Genomic DNA, 18,038 nt, shown 5'->3' with positions numbered 1-18,038 from the left:
TTAACCTGATTAGATTTAGAAAAATACCGTTTCACATGAAATAGCTCAATTACTGAACTTGCGGGGGGGGGGGGGGGGGTAGGGGATGGGTGGAAGGGATAAAGGGCAAGCAAATAGTCGTTTGCCAATCTTTTTTTTTCAGATTTGCAATGCTTTGTATTAAAAAGTGAGAACACAGTAATAGTGTCTGACTGATTATGACGTAACACAAAAAAATTAGCCAATGAGAGGCCACTATAAATTTTACCATTGGTCAATAGCGGCCTCTCATTGGCTAATTTTTTTTTGTTACGTCATAATCAGTCAGACACTATTACTGTGTTCAAAAAGTGATTTTCACAAGATTTTTAGAAAATAACAACCTTCAAAAGTAGATAATAATATAATGATTGTATTGCTCTTTTTGTATTATTTATTTTCTACTTATCGTGCATTTAGTGTGTATAGAAAACAATGTTTTTAAAAAGTAAACAATTTAAAATATAGTATATAGTAATAAATGCATTAAAAATTTATTCACTCCCCCCCCCCCCCCCCTATAAAATATATATGTCTGCCTTTTTGTTTATTTTATGCACTCAAGGCTTATCCCCCACCATTAACAGATCTCAGTGCACGCCTATGGTCACACTTGTAAAGTATCTTTTTAAAAGGTGGCATTTTGATTTGTAAAAGACATTTAATTTATGTCTAAAAGTTTGAAACTTGGAGGCAGCAGCTATGCCCTGTATCTAAGTACCTGGTGGGGAAACCTTGTTGGATAATTGTATAATCATAATTATATAATAATTATCCTACCATTGCATTGTAATTGTTAAATAATGTATTTTTTTCTCTCTCTCTCTCTATCTCTCTCTCTCTCTCTCTCTCTCTCTCTCTCTCTCTCTCTCTCTCTCTCTCTCTCTCTCTCTCTCTCTCTCTCTCTCTCTCTCTCTCTCTCTCTCTCTCTCTCTCTCTCTCTCTCTCTCTCTCTCTCTCTCTCTCTCTCTCTCTCTCTCTCTCTCTCTCTCTCTCTCTCTCTCTTTATCTATCTATCTATCTATCTATCTATCTATCTATCTATCTATCTATCTATCTCTCTCTCTCTCTCGCGCGCGCGAATATACTCTTAAATTCTAAAAATTAGTTAGTTGATATGATGATACACAAAATTACCCCTTCTGTAGATTTCAGTTATTGGATTAAATGTTTGAACACCAAAAAAACAGCAAATCTAAATTCAATAATTGTCCCCAAAGTTATTGAGCCAAAGAATAAGAAGCGTTATCATAAAAATTTGGGGACTGGTGTAATAATTATCCCAATGTCCACACCCTCCCTGATACTAAATACTTAAAGACAAAAATGATTGGCTGTAAAATTACTATCTGTAGTATAATAGCATACCCTAGAGTAAAGGCATAGTAGTTTTTTATGCAGTAAAAAACATTGAATAAAATGCAAAAAAAATACCTTTAAATAACTTATTTTTAGGCTTAAGCCGAATACGAATAATAAAATAGTATACTTGTAATATATTTTGTGAAAAATATAATTGATCCAGCAAATTAAAAAATGATTTTTTATTTTAATTATTAGTTATTGAAAATCCGCCAAAACTCTAGTTTTACAAAGTAAAGAAATACCATAACAAGCTTAAGGTTGCTGAAATTCATATAACAACCCCGAGGCCTTACCACTTTAGAGATAGAAAGAGAGAGAGAGAGAGAGAGAGAGAGAGAGAGAGAGAGAGAGAGAGAGAGAGAGAGAGAGAGAGAGAGAGAGAGAGAGAGAGAGAGAGAGAGAGAGAGAGAGAAAGAGAGAGAGAAAAGAAAGAAGAAGGATGGAGGAAGGGAAGGTTTTATTTAGAGAAACTGTTTGGTCAATAATTGTAAAAATAAAAGAAGAAACATTTACACAAATGATAACTTTCACTATAACATTACTCCACCCACTTTCCATGCCTTCAGGCTATTATCTATTAATTTATGAAGTACTAGCGGTTGCGCTCCTAGGATCTAGGGGCTCTGTTTCGAAATGAGAGAGGATAAATAAAGCCTAAAACCATCCAAAGACTTAAAATGATAGTTAAATAGCCTTAAACCATCTATGTCATGCTACGTCAAGTTATCAAGCATCCTATAAATGTAAAACCGAAGTGGTTAGCGAGTTCTAACCGTAAAAATCTAACAACCTTAAATGTTAGGATAAGTGTTACTTAAAGCTTTTTTATGGCTTTTTATGGCTATATAAAATAACGTTTTTCATTGATCATTCCTTTAAAACCTAACCACAAAAATATGAAACTTGTAGACTTATATTATTTATACTCACTCTATTATAATTATGCTCTTAAAAAATTTTCTGACTGACATACTCACTAATTAATTAAAATCTATACTATTATAGATTTTTTGTCTGAAGCTAAAGATCTCAATAAGTTTTAAACTAATTGACTTCTCCTTTTTGGGGAAGATTCACTAAAGCCCTTGTATTGTTTTATGCTGTTTTAATTTTAGATTTAATTCTTGGTATGGTTTTAGTCTATTTGTCTGCCCATTCTATATCCATTTGAATACATACTTGCTAGATAATATCGCGCCGCTAGTTGATATTAAATAAATTAGTTAGTTAGTTGTATTGATTAAAATTTCCTTGATTTAACATGGGGTATCTGAGCAGTATGATCACTAACTTGATAACATTCAAGCCCTGAACAAAAATAATAAAATAAAACTTTATTTATATCTGAACAAAATCTAGATTTTAAAAAGTACCCAAAGTTTGAAGCAATGAATAAAGGACGTGTTTATGAAACAGTATATAGTTTACAGTCCAATGTTCCACCCCTTCCCAAAGGACATGAAAACAAGGATGACAAAATTCACACAGTTGGGTATTTAACATTTTCTCTTAAAATCCATGTCAAACAAAAATACCTTTATATTTATAGTTCAATTTCAATTTTACGTATTTAAAATTGCGGACAGACGAACATACCTAAATTATTAAAATCTTAGCTTATGTTTTAATTTGAGCGTAATATTTTTCCAGTTGTTAAAAGTTTCAAGGTTAAAAAAAAGACAATTTTATGAAAGTTTAATTTTGTCTTTTTTGCCGTTTGTCACACCAAAATGACCAGCTTGTAATTTTAACAAACTTATTATGGTGGATAAAGCAAACCCTTTATACAATTGGAGTAAGTAATTTTAAATTATGTAATCTATATAATTCACGTTGTTTTTGTAAATATTACACTTTTTTACCGGCTTAATGATTTATATCATAAACTAGCAACTGCGCATCTGTTAAAGGGAGGGCATTAATATGACCTAAAACCATCTTAATGCTTAAATCAAAAATCAATTGGCCTTAAACCATCCCAGGACATTTAAGCAAACGGAGAACTCAATCGGTTCAGTTTCAGCGAGATTTTAACGGGCAAACAAACAAAAACCTTACTACTATCAGCAATAGGAAAATTTTGTATATATATACCAATACATTGAAATGAAATCTAGTTATTATGATTTGTTGTAAGTACAATTTTGATAAGATAAACGTGGAAGTATTTTTCACAAAATAAAAGTATTGGTAATCATACTGACTAAAGTGTACTAGAACCAGATATAGAGTAGCTTGCTCTTCTAAAATTTTAAATAAAATCATGCTTGCATAGACATTTGTTATTTATATATTTAGAGCTATGACAGTCATATCATATTTATAGAAATACTTTGCTTCCAATGATAGCTTTGCAAATAAAAATATATTTTACCTTGAACGAAATGGTCTGGAATGTGAGGGTTGGATGATGTCTCTGTCTGGGCGTCACATAGTCTAAATTTTATAAACATTATCAACATGGGTGTCACATAGTCTAAATTTTATAAACATTATCAACATGGGTGTCACATAGTCTAAATTTTATAAATATTATCAACATGGGTGTCACATAGTCTAAATTTTTAAAATATATTTAGGCTTTTGTTTTACCAAAAATGGATATAATATAAGAGGATATATTGACAGAGAAAATGTGTCGTCAATTTATAATGCTAATATGTGACAAGTTATTGGTCAGTTCATTCATCCAGAAGGAGAGGAAAGTATAGCGTTAAGAGAGGGATGAGAGTATCGTTATTTTATCCAGCTTGGAGTATTATTTTATTATAGTACATGAAAATCTGGTGCAACATCCAAGTAACTATATGTCAATTATAAGAAAATTTCTAGTATTCAATACGTTTTAATACCTCTACTGATATTTGAACCTAAAATCATCAATCTATATAGGGAATTTTATCTTGTGGTTTAGTCCTTAGCCAAGTTTTATTAATGTAAACAAAACACTTTATTAACCTATTAGTGCCGAGCGCCACTTTTATGGGCCGATCGAGCTGAAAATTTCAGGGAAGCTTTATAATGGTCAAAACGGAATTCCAATTTTTTGTTTTGCTCTAGTGGCGTGCACAGGAAAGTTGCAAAAAAACTGGTTCGGCATGGCCATAAATGCACAACGGGTATTTAAACCCGTTTTGGGTGGTTTTCTGCCGGCAATAAAAGCTGCTTTTTCCTAAATACCCGGTTATTTCGACAAAAAAATGAAAAATGTAATTTTTGAACGCCCAAAGTGAGATGAACACTTTTTAGAACTTTGATACGATCCGTAATTGAAAACTACACAACCTCATGTAATCTATTTGGCTACAAGTAATATATAAAGCGATTTATTTCAAATTTAGTGTTTCGGCCGGTTTCGGCCGCCGTAACCGGGTAAAAAAGCCCGTTTGTCGAAGTTTTAAAACCTGACATACACAAAAAAAGAACATATAAAAATTGGATGATACATATCAGAAAAAGAGCATAAAACTATTGGAGGACACATATAGAGATTACTAGGGTATACTGATTAGGGTTGCTCAAGAATAATAAATCATAAAAAAATATTTAATGGTTGAATAACCGGGTAATAAAACCAAAACCGAGCCGGGTTTAAAAATGTCAGGTATTTATGGCCATGCCGAACCGGGTTCTAATAGGGCGTAAAAAAATGATAAAAAAATCATATAAAAAATAATAATTTGAATAAAACGAATTCACAAATAGATGTACTTGTCAATAAACATTAGATTTCACAAAAAAAAAAATCAGCAACTTACCTATAAAAACAAAAAAGTTATTAACGTTTTTCTAAAGCACCTTTTTTTTCGCGGTTGAGGTTCGTCACTAATGGGTTAAGGAAAGGTAATATATACAAAAACATTCTTCTGTACTCATAATAAATTATAGATAAAATATAGACTAACACACAAACTTCATACTGCTTTGGTTAAAAAGGAATGAATCTATATTTAATTAGTGCTTTAATTTTTTTAGGATGCGCTGTTTAATTTTAAAACATGTTTGAATCTTTTTATTTTTAGTCTATGCCAATTTTCATCTATTTTTTATGTTTTGCCTAAGTTTTGTTACTCTAAATGAAATGCTACTATAATAAATCCAAGTTGGCCAATCAAAATTAAATTTGAACAGATAATTTTATTTGAAAAGACCTTGTGATGACTGAGGCGAATAAAAAAAAACAAATTATTCCTTGAAATGGTAAATTGATGTTTTTGTTTGGTTGTTACTATCTGGTATCTGCATCACTGGCAGGGATAGACAATCTTAAGAAAAAAATTGCCCCAAAATTTTCCCTTAAAACAATAAACAATCACTATACAGAGCTGGATCTTTAAATCATTTTAGTGGTGAGCCAGATCGGAGTGAGCCAACTTTCTACCAATGAGAGCACAGCATTTTATGAAATGCCGCGCTGTGATTGGCTGAAATTCGGCGCACCCCGATCTGGCTCACCACTGAAATGATTTAAAGATCCTGCTCAGACAAAATGTTTCTATTTCTTAATGTGGCATTGGTTGTTTCAATGAACAAAATATGTTACAATTGATTAAAAGGAATCATGCAGAAATGATTAAGAAAAAATATTTTTGTTAAGATGCACTGTCCCTCCCCCTGTCTGCACCAACAATGTCTCTATACCTCCACACTTTACCTTTCTCAGGGATAAAGGGTTAAGATTTTTTTCAATTTTATTAATTTAATTAAACCAGTTTTATATAAAGAAGTGGCTATTAAATATAACTTTTTGATAACACAGTTCAAACATTTTTTAGTTTTTTTTTCATACTCTTTCTCTTTTATTCCTGGCACTTTTCAACACAACAGTTTGTTTGGCCCAATATTTTCATAGTACATTAGGCTTTGTCGATTTTGAATCATCAAAAATATATTTAGTATTCATATTTGTTGTACAGATTAATTTCTTTAATACATGAAAAGAGTTAAAATAATAAATATTCCAATATTATGAATGCTTGTAATTTGACTTTACAAAGGCATTTGACTGTTATCTTTGCAACCGTTTCAACAAAAAATTGTCTTATCAATTGCTTCTATTCTGAAGCAAACTTGCTAAATTCCCTGTTTTACTATAGATAAAGTTTGCATAATATTTCCTGATAAAATTACGCAGCAACTATCATAAAAATATAACATTAATACAGTGCCGGGCACAGGGTTTTGCCAGTGGGGTTTGTTAAAGAGATTTGTGACTTCTTATAGCTTTAAACCTCTTTTAGCTGTTTTGAGGAGGTGCATTAGTTGTCCAAGGGGTTTTTAGAGGGGCAAAGGGGTAGAAACCGTTTTGTATTTTGGACCTCTAACTGTAAATGTAAGCTGGTTACTAGTGTAGCTACTTTATACCTAGGTTCAACTATCCCACTCTTAAAGACCAAAAAGAAAACAGTATCACAACATCATATTCTATTTAAAAAAAACACTCTAAACTACACAATTTCTATAAAGATACTCTAATACTTTTTTAATGTATTACACTATTAGATAATATTTTTATTAAAATAATGTTTAATTTTAAGATCAATATCTGTTTTCATTTGAAACTTGTGTTTATTTTTACATTGACGCTAAGCTGTTATTTTATTCTAATTTTGAACCAAATGAAAACAAAACAATATTAAAAACAGGATTCAAACAATTTTAACCTTTTGACTGTTAGTGTTGACTTGCCTTGTTTTTAGCTCAAAGGATTACAAAAAAAAGTATTTAAAGAGGGGAGAAGTTAGGTGTTGTCAGGGATAAAAGAATACGTTCAATCTCTTAGAATTTTTTTACGTTTATAGATATATAATTTTCTAAAATCTATTCATTATTTTTGTAGGTCTTAGCCATCCCTAGTCTTTTAAAACAATTTGAACTTACTTAGGGCTGAATCATTGCTAAAAGAAATTCAATCAATAAAGTCTTTGTATGAATTTAAAATTACACATAATTAGACAGTCAAACAAAATAAATCTTTTGTTAAAATCAAGTTAAGATTTAATTCTTATAAAAAAATATACTTTATTACTCTACCTTTTTACATAACCCTTTATACCTGGGTATAAAAAGAAGAAGGTATAGTGTAAAAATAAAAGGGGGGAATTTAAATAATAATATTGATGATAATTAGCCTGAATATCATTCTTATCATTTTATAGTTGGGAGCGTGAAATCAAATCTGACTACATAGAAATATTTACTGTTTACTGTTCATCTCTTTACAATTTATTACAACCCTTCTTTGTCTTCTAAATTTACCATCTACTAAAGGCAAAATACACAAAATAAAACAGAGTTTATGCTATAAATTATTGAATTCGTTTAACATGGTGAACAGATCTATAGTATAGATGTATAACTACCTGCCCCTCTTTGCCATGGACCTTTTTCGTCTGCTAGCAAATTGTTTTCTTCTACTTGGTTGTGTTAATGTTCTCGACACTATTGGTTGATTTTCAAAGACCTAATTGAGTGTCGGCACAAGGTCCTTGGGATGGGGATATACAGTTATTTAACCCCTTTCCCCTCTATTGTTTTATTCTAATTCATGGAGAGTCAATACTGGATGACAATTAAAATCATAAGATTAAACTGAAAATATCTTTAGTAGTTAGACTTGGGTTGGTGCTCCCAACTTTATTATTCCTATCATATTTCTACATTTACAACTTGCAATATCCCCCAAACTGTTTTCTTTTGGTTAGGCAAAACATTTTCAAGATTCTGGTATACATTAAAGAAAAAGAATAGAGGGGGTAAGAGCAAAATGCAACTTTACCCAAGGGGTGGAAACCCTGTCCCGTTTTTGAAATAGCGTCGGAAATATAAATATGGCAGAGTCTCTACAAAATAACAGAAAACAATTTGCTTGCAGATGAATAGGTTCTCAGCGACTTGGGCCAGGTAGTTGTCTAGATTAACCATCTATATTCATAGACATCCAAGCTTTTTTTTTGGGGGGGGGGGGTATCAATTTTTTAATGTGGGGGTGGTAAAATGGCGCGCCAAGCGCGCCGCAAATTTGCTTTGGGGGGATGGTAATTACCCCCCCTGAAATCTGTTGGCAGGGGTAAATTTAGTTTACCCCCCCCCCAAAAAAAATCGTTTGGGGGGGATAATCGCCCCATTACCCCCCCCCCTTGGACGTCTATGTCTATATTTATACATTTATTCTCAATACAATAACAAATCAAATTACAATGATTTCCCTAAAATTTCTTAGAGACCCTAGCCGCACCTTGATCTCAGCTCCTATTAGAGCTAGAGGGCTAAAAAAAAATTGTGCATGTCCCCTGTTTGATAATGAATTTCCGACTATAAGTGAGTCAAAGTCAAATTTCGCTTCCTTCACCCTTTTATCTAACAACCTTTGTTTTTAGGTTCTTTTTTGCTTAAAAATTTCAAACAGCTGTAATTTTCATATTTTTTAAGATAGAAAATAATTTTTCAGAAAATATTTATCTTTATGTAAATTTTATAGAAAATTAAAAGTAAATAAAAGTGGTAAATGGTATAAAAGAATGGATATATAGTATACGTGGATATTATGCATGACAGGGGGAAAATTGTCGTTAATTTAGGTTGCTAACATGGACATAATTTATTTGTCAGTTCGTTCATGCAGTAGAAGGGAAGAAGATGAGGTAAATGGGGTGGATGGGGGATCGATATTCTAGCCAGCTACAAGTTTCACTTTATTAGAGTACATGTTAATCTGGTGTAATAAGATCAAGGAAATTATAAATCCATTTATAAAAGTTACCTTACATAACTTCAACTATAGATAAGTTATTACACAACAAACACAAGAAGTTTTTTTTAAATAATGCAATTGCAATTGTTTTATCATTTCATCAATGCAGTTCATATTATTGGCAGAAGTAGGGATCTAAAAATGCTCGACTATCGCAGAAATGTCAGTAAAAACTTTCCAGTACGGCTTCGAAACCAATTAATATTTGCTGGATTAGAACCAGTTCTCAGCAATACGGAAAACTCATAGCATTGTAGTACAGACAATTTTCCATGAAATTTTAAATAAAAATTATAATATTATAACTCTTCGGTCCCTCGGGTCTAACAAAATGATTTTAGTCATTTTAATATCTGCGGAAAGTTGACTATAACACGTCGCGTTAAACAACTTTTTTTACCCTAAAAAGTATGCCATTCCAGAGCACTGCATTTTAGATATTAAGAATATACTTAAACTTTTATATACCCTAAATAGCCTCGAAGAACGTGTGTTATTATAAATATAAAACTTTTAAAGTCCTGCAGATTATGTGCATGTTTTATGCTATTATAAGTCTTTTAAAATATAAAAGGGCAATAGATAAAATATTGAGAGCCTATTTTTAAATTAAATTAATCACTTTGATAAGAAATGTTTAAAAATCTTAAATACGTGAATTATCATGTAATATTTAAATAAAAAGATTTTTAGCTCATGAAAGAATATGTTTAAATATGCATGTATTTAACGAGTACTTCATCATCCAAAGCAATTATTGCCATCAATCATCTTTAAAATATTCATCAGCAAAGAAGTTTGAAGTTAACAAGCTACAGTCGCAGCCGTAGCGGGACAAAGTGTCTCAAAAATCAGCCATAAAATGAGTGATTTCCATCTCTTTTTTTGGGGTTTTCTTTTCAATGTCTCCTCTCATCTCCCTCATTTTTATGACGTCACATGGCAGATTTTTGAGACACTTTGTCCCGCTACTCGCAGCCGCAACAAATCATGCAAATTTAAGAAAGCTGGAGGGGTTTTGAGGATAAATCAGCTATTGTAAGCCGACGCCACTTTGTGCATTACTATTTACTAAGCCATTAGTCTAAGCTAATTCCTCTGCATACAATGCAAAACAATGACTGAAATAACATACATACTCACAAATAATATACCACAAATATAAATCTAATTATAATTCCTAATCACCAATACTAACTCATAAGTACTATTTATGTCCAGTAAGATATCGTTAACAACTTGACTGAATGCTCAACACTTATCTGGGAAGCTTTGACTAAGTATTGGTTCAAGACAGTTCATAGTAGATGGATGTTAGATGAACCCACTTCGTAAATTTGTCCTTCTCCTATTTTTAAAATCAAACAAGGATGACAACATCCATAAAAGCGAAGCACTGAAACGGTAGGACAAACGGACATTAACGCTTGTATAGTGTCTGAACTGAATAATCAGAATATAGAAGTATAAGAGTCGAAGGAAAATTATAAGTAAATTTGTTGAAAAACTGCTTGATACAGGATAATGTTTATGCATATGCTTACATTTTTAGGACTTGATTATAGAGTTGCTTCGCTTATAATATTGTTCTTTGTTGTTCCAGGAATCAATATACAAAAAATCAGATCAAACGGATAATTAGATCACATAAAAATTTGTTGTTAAAAAAGTAGAAAAATCAACATGTTTAAAATGGACGTACGGACATTCTGGTAATGATTTTAGAGTTGCTACGCTTTCTAAATCGTACCTAACTACTACAGGAATCATCATGCAAAGTTTGAATTCGATAGGACAATTCTAACATGCCTAACTTAACGAATAAAAGCTATCTATCTCGGACGTACGGACGGACGTACGGACGGACCGACCCTAATTATAGAAAAGCTTCGCTTTTAATAATTAAGAAAAGCTTCGCTTTTAAAAAGATGTTATACTCACATAAACCTTTATGTTAAAGCCACTTAAAGTTATAGGCTAATACACGTATAAAATTAATCAACATACGTAACTCGACCAATAAAATTAAATAAATCATAGAGGAACTGCAATCTGCTAAGTAAAAATGCATATATCATATACTTGGAAATTTTTGTCAATTTTAACTTTTTTCATCAATAATTCAATAACTTTTAAACGAGAACATTTGGAATATAAGATAACATTATTATAACTACACAAAATATCACATTTTCTTTTCACTCATAAATCACTTGTTAAAAATTTCTAATTAGGTATTTTGTTTGAAAATTAGATAACAACAAAATTATTTCACCTGTTTATTCCCTAAATATATTATTCCTTAAAACATAATAAAAATTGCCATAAAATAAAGTTTGATGAAAATAAAAAGGCTTGAAGGTTACCCTTCCATAAAAATTAATCTGCATTGAGCTTTCATAAAAATACACTGCAATTTTTACAATCTAATATTGTCATTAAATTCCCAGATTTTTAGAGAAAATGGAGGATTTTTAAATGTTAAAATACTTACATTTTATTATTGATAGGATCTGTTGATGTAGTTTTGTTTATAAGCTGTGATTGTGCAGCCCTGGTCCTTCCAACTGAAGATACTCCACAGTCTGGGTAGTAATAGAGACAGTCAGCAAACTTTGCATTATAATCCACCCCCCCCCCCCACATCCCCATATCCCCCTCATTCCAACTAGGCCTAATGCCTCAATTTTTATAAAACCCCTTGCATGCCCTTGCCTAGCTGTAATCCCTTCCCCATTAAAAATTATATCGGCGACTATGCCGCAAAAATAACAAAATTGTTTCCAAACTTTTTTCCAATACGCTTTTTCAAATGTATTTGTGTAATTAAACATCAATTTTATTGAAACTTTAAAAAAATCTTAAAGCATATTTAGCCCTTAAATTAGATTTTTTCAAGAGTTTGAAATTTTGACCTTAAACTTGAGTAAAGAGGCTTGAATTTTATACATTATATTATAAATTACACTATGGAACAAAAAGGTGAAAACAGGGACTAAATTAAGATTGACTTGTATGCAAAAACACAATGAAGAAAGACAAAATAAAATTATACAGGTTTTAAGTTAATAATAAATAAATTTTTGGGAATTAATTGTTTTATTCTTTTAGAGCAATGTGAAAAATTAACTGCAACCAACTGCATTCTCTCCTTCTCTATATCTCCCTCTCCTCTTAATTTTTTCCCCTTCCCTCCTTTTTTACTACTTTCTTTTACATACTTTTTTATGCTGTAGTAACTAATTATATCATAATCAATAACAGAAAACAACAAAATATTATACAATTAAAGGATGAATATATTATGATTTTTAAAAGGCATTTGACTCTATCCTAACAGATTTAATGTAAACAAATTCTTAACCTGCAGAAATAACAGTTTGAGTGACCATATCCGCCTGCTCCCGTTTAACCTCAGGTGTACGACCGGCGTTCACCCTTTCTGGTGTTTTACTAGCCGCACGTCTTATCCCGCCTCCACCACCCTGTTCAGGAGTATTGCTCTTTGACCCACCACGCCTAGCAGTCAGCTGTTCTGGTGTTCGTGTAGAGTCGAGCCTGGCTGTGGACTGGAGGGAGTCTGGTGTCATACTTGCACATCTAGAGTCCAGCCCACGAAGGTGCTTGTTCTCAAGTATCTCCCCTGGCTCTTCAATCCTAAATCAATTTTTCATATGGCGATGGACTAATAGTTTTTATCATATTGTATTATAAACAGCATTCCGCGGCTAAAAATGTACAAAAAATGTACAATTATAAAATTAAAACTAGTTTTGTTAGCCCCAAGATGCCAAAAGCAGTGACTAACAAAATTGGTTTTAATAGTTTGATTTACTTTTTTATATTCTTTGAAAACTAGATATAAAATGATACATTTCATGATTTTTCAGTATGGCTTAGAACCGGTTCTAATCCAGCAGAGGTTAATTAGTTTCGAAGCCATACTCAACTAGTTTTATAAAATTTTTCTATTAACTCATATTATTAAAGCTGTATAGTAACCTTTATTAAAAAGCAAGGGAATAGGGATTACAATGATGCAGTATCTATTAATTATTTCATAATACCTACCCATCTTTATCAACCTTTACACTAACACGCAGAATTTGTTTCAAAACTATTCATTTTATATCAGCTATTCTGAAGGGACAAAATTATGGCAATCATTTAAAAAATCCTCCAATGTTTATTACCTGACAACTGTAGGAGTATGGTAGGGATGAACATCTGTTTGTGTCTCTTGAACTGATTTAACCTTTAATACAAAAATGACCATTGTTTAATTTTATCTTGCTAAAGTACTAAAAGAAAAGTGGGATCTACTGCAGTTCACGGTAAAATATTGCTGGTAAGCAATATTTCAAAAAATCTATGAATTTTTAAGGCTGCTAGATGCCAAAAAGCTAAACATACCCGCACACCATTTTAAGCGCCAAAAGAAGGCCTATACATAATCTGGAATAGCCAAGATCCAATTATGCAAAGGGAAAGCTTAACTGAAGAAAAAATGCATAAAATAGGTCTTTTTTTGCGCATTTCTCTGCACTGCAAGATAATTATGCATGATTTATTTATGGCTTTGCTATTCCAGATTATTTGTAGGCCTTCTTATGTTGCTTAAAACAGTGTGCGAGCATGATCTGTACGTTCAGCCATTTGACAGCTAGCAGCCTTTAAAATTCAAAGATTTTTTGAAATATTGCTTACCAGCAATATTTTACCGTGAACTTCAATAGATCCGAAAAGTGTTAACACTCCCCTGACAAAAAGTTGACAAATCATCTACACAAACTCCCTTTATAAGCTTTATATACCTCCAACATAGCCCTATATTTGGTGGATTGTCAAATATTTAGGCTAAAAAATTGTGCATGCAATTGGTTTAAAGCTATTTGTTACATTTATAATATTTGTAATAATAGCAATTCATCTTTGATATCATAGATCTTAGATATAAAGTATTCTAACCTATCAAAAAACTGATTACATGCCAAATTCACAAGAAAACTTACCTTAATTGAAGCCCTGGACCTTCTTCCTCCCTGTGGAACGCCAGTCTGTACAGAGATGGGTAACCTTTCTGTTATATGCCTAAAGAATATAGCAACTTTTATAATTACACATTGTTAACTTTATACCTGATTAATTTCTTAGTTACGTTTGATATGAATGTGGAGCCAGATCTTTTTTCAAACGTATCTACTATTGCAGACAACATTCCCTTTCATTGCATGAACCTTTTTTTGAAGTATTTTCTTATAATGGTAATAAGTTGTACCTGTTTTGGGCTTAAGAAGCTATGTGTATAACTTTTAATGTCATTAGTTATGACACATTTTAGTATAAGATTAAAGTATTGTGAACTTAGTAATAAATGAATATAAATATCTAAACTGCTGGAGAGCTGCATTTTTTTCACAGAGCCAAAATGTTGTGTGTATTAGTTGACATTAGCAATTAAGAGAGTATAAATAAACCTATTTCAACTATCTAAAATTTATAATCTATAATATAAAGTAGAACGATGTCTGTCTGTCCGTCTGTCCCTTAAGATCTCGGTAACCACTGAACTGATCAGATTCTACTCTTCAGGGTATATACCTATTGGTCTTGTGGTGGTTTTAAGCTATTTTCTTCGGGGGTGAGCCACCCCAACCCCCCTAAAAATGAAAAAATCCCTCCCCCAATTATTTTTTTTTCTTTCTATTATTTAAAATTAGTGGTGAATTTGGGGCTTCTCACCAGCCGCTAGTTATATATATAACAAAGAAATCATGGCGCTACATGCATACAATAGTTCAATATTTAAAGAAATAGTGGGGGCAAGTAAGCTTTATAGAACGTTCTATGTGTGTTAAAACAGAATATTTAACCTACCTATTTTCCATATAGTATCCAGGTGCACCACTGCTCACCAAAGCTTGTTGCGAGATTTTTCTTTCTAACACATCCGCACAGAAACTGGCGATGTTTGTCGGCTTTGCATATAACACCTTAAAATGAACCAAGGATAAAATAAACAAAAGCACACACAAAAGCCAAGAAGTAATTCATTAGTATTCCCTGCTTATTAAGAAAGTCTTCAATTTGTGAATATTAGACCTTTTTAAAGTGTTTAATTATCTAATCTAAAATTGTATCCTTAAGTCTTCAGTGATTATAATTATGACCTTTCATAAGATTAATTGTTTAATCTGATACTAGAGGCCTCAGGGGCAGTTAAGGTGGGAGAAGGAGGGAGTCGACCCCTCCAATTTTCAACTTTTGTTTAAAAAAGAAAAAGTAAAGCAAATTTTAGGGGGGTTGTGCTACCTTCCCCCAAAATAGTTACAAATCTTCCCAGGGCCTATGAAGAGCTAAACTGTAAAGGAGAACCGTATCGTTTCAGCGGTACACACACTTAGATCCTTTTAAAGAATACTGTGAAAAGATGTAATAAATTTGAATTATTTACCTCTTTAGTAAGTTGACTTAAGATGCTGTGTAGGCCAGGGGGAACTGATAAAGTCCTACTCCTTCGTCCTAGAATAAGTTATTTTCAAACAACAGAAAAATATACTAGAATAATTTTTCAAAAGAAATAATTTATGTCAAAAAATCCTAAAAAGCAATATTTTTTTGTAATTTAAATGGTGTTTTGGTACCAAATACTAATCAAAATCATAAAATAAGATACTGTTCTTCCCCTAAAGGTTATTCAACCTTCCCACTTCCTCCCCTGGTGAAACTCTGTGCACACCACTGATTCCAATGCTTCATAGTGAAGAATGCTTTCTGAAAATATAGAAAATCTACCTTTTTCTTTTTTATTTCTGTGGGGTGGTGGTAGGGAGCTGTTCCTCCCCTCAGAAACATCATCAGAGCAGGAGGAATTGTTTATATCTGTGTTTTCTGCTGCGCTGCCTACAAAGAACCAGGATGATTACGTCCATTAGTACCAATGATTTTTTAAAAATGACGTCATACAATTTAAATGAACAATGAAAGGCCAACAGACTTAATTACAAACAGCAAGCCAATATATATTTTCATTGACCAATGGTAGGCCAATATGACGTCTTTTTTTATAGGTACTATAAAAATCTTCCTAGACATAGTGCCTTCATTGAGAGAAAGAAAGAAGATTAAATAATGAAAGAGAAAGTAGGACTGAGAAAGAACAAGGATGACAACATCCATAAAAGCGAAGCTCTGAAACGGTAGGACAAAAGGGCATTAACATTTGTAGAGTGTCAGAACTGAATAATCAAAATATAAATGTATAAGAGTTGAAGCAAAATTGTAAGTAAATTTGTTGAAAAATTGTTTGGTGCAGGATAATGTTTAAGGACATATTTACATTTTTAGGACTTGATTATAGAGTTGCTTCGTGTACAATATTGTACTTTGTCGTCTCAGGAATCAATATACAAAAAACCTGATCAAAAAAAGACTAAGAAAGAAAAAGAAAGAAAGTAAGTATGAGAGTGGGAAATAGAAAGACCCAAAAAGGGGTGATGTTATTTAATAGACAACCCATTCTTTAATTGCACAACGTTTATCTGGAAGTCAAAACAAAGCCTTGTATTACATGCGCCTGTTTATAGGCCAAAACATTACATCAACTCTTACAATTTCATGTTCATTATTTATATGCAGAAGACCTTTAGAAAACAAGGGTGACAACTTCCATAAAAGCGAAGCACTGAAACGGTAAGATAAACGAACATTAATACTTGAAGAGTATCAGAACTGAATAATCAGAATATAAATGTATAAGAGTTGAGGCAAAATTGTAAGTAAATTTGTTTAAAAACTAAGTAAATACAGGATATTGTTTAAGGACATACTTACATTTTGAGGACTTGATTATAGAGATGCTTCGCTAATACCATTGTACTTTGTTGTCCCAGGAATCAGTATTCCAAAAATCAGATCAATCGGATAATATTATCACATTATTATTTGTTGTAAAAAGTTAAAAATCAACAAGTTTAAAATGGACGTACGGACATTCTGTTAACGGTTATAGAGTTGCTACGCTTTCTAAATCGTACCTAACTACTACAGGAATTACCATACATAGTTTGCAATCGATAGGACAATTCTAACCTATCTAAATTAACGAAAGAGCTATCTGTCTGTGACGTACGGACGGACGGACCTACCCTAATTATAGAAAAGCTTCGTTATCAAAAAATATGATGAAGTGCCTTACCTAGAAATCCATGTTTATCTATAGTTGGACTTCTATGCTTCCTGAAAATTAAAATCATTTTTTTTTTCAATAAAAGATATTGAATTTTTATTTTTATTCAAATGAACACGAAAATTTACGTGCATAGTTTTCTGAGTCATGGATTTTTCAAGATTTCTTAAGAAAATGCACACTTTTTTATTAATTTCTTTTGCAATTTTTTTTGTAATTATACATGATTGAATATGATCTGATTTTTCATTGGAATATTTGAAAATTAATTACAGAATCATTCTATTTAAAGAACTGAATAATAAATACACCAAATTTAACTCAATGAATTATTAAATTATTTATCTTTTAAAAGTATGGACGATCAGACAGACTTAGCCTAATATAAAATTAAAATGATTTCTGTCTTTCTGTCTGTCTGTTTGTCCCGAAGGATCTTGCTATCCATTAGACTGATATGGTTCTGATTTATCATGTAATTTCTCACAGGCTCTGGGAAGGTTTCTAACTATTTTAGGGGAGGGTACCACAACCCTTGCAAGAGAATTTTCCCCAAGAGAAATTTGACCCCCATAAAATTTATTTTTTATATTTTCTTTTAAAACTTAAATTAATAATAGGGGCGGGGGGAGTTAACTCCTCTCCCCCAACTCAAGTCCCTTTAGAGACCTCAAGGGGCGTAGCCGTTGGTCCTAAATATAGAGTAGCTGCGAT

General features: G+C 32.0%; 1 protein-coding gene across 1 annotated transcript in view; it reads right to left on the bottom strand.

Moving 5' to 3' along the window:
- Positions 1 to 2,623: 2,623 nt before the first annotated feature.
- Positions 2,624 to 18,038, bottom strand: part of LOC145313737 (uncharacterized) — a 29,068-nt gene continuing 13,653 nt past the window's right edge. The window contains exons 4-13 of the mRNA XM_080153302.1: positions 17,334 to 17,374; positions 15,932 to 16,039; positions 15,591 to 15,658; positions 15,014 to 15,129; positions 14,149 to 14,227; positions 13,330 to 13,391; positions 12,501 to 12,793; positions 11,631 to 11,721; positions 3,758 to 3,819; positions 2,624 to 2,691 (exon numbers count right to left, since the gene is read on the bottom strand). Of these exons, the coding sequence (XP_080009428.1) occupies positions 2,624 to 2,691; positions 3,758 to 3,819; positions 11,631 to 11,721; positions 12,501 to 12,793; positions 13,330 to 13,391; positions 14,149 to 14,227; positions 15,014 to 15,129; positions 15,591 to 15,658; positions 15,932 to 16,039; positions 17,334 to 17,374 (988 nt within the window). The remainder of the gene's footprint in view (positions 2,692 to 3,757; positions 3,820 to 11,630; positions 11,722 to 12,500; positions 12,794 to 13,329; positions 13,392 to 14,148; positions 14,228 to 15,013; positions 15,130 to 15,590; positions 15,659 to 15,931; positions 16,040 to 17,333; positions 17,375 to 18,038) is intronic.

This window comes from Acartia tonsa, chromosome 3 (genome assembly GCF_053477335.1).
Source record: "Acartia tonsa isolate MP-2025a chromosome 3, ASM5347733v1, whole genome shotgun sequence".
Classification (NCBI taxonomy): Eukaryota; Metazoa; Arthropoda; class Copepoda; order Calanoida; family Acartiidae; genus Acartia; species Acartia tonsa.
Note: the sequence above shows the minus strand (reverse complement) of the source record. Positions and strands in the feature narration are given on the sequence as shown.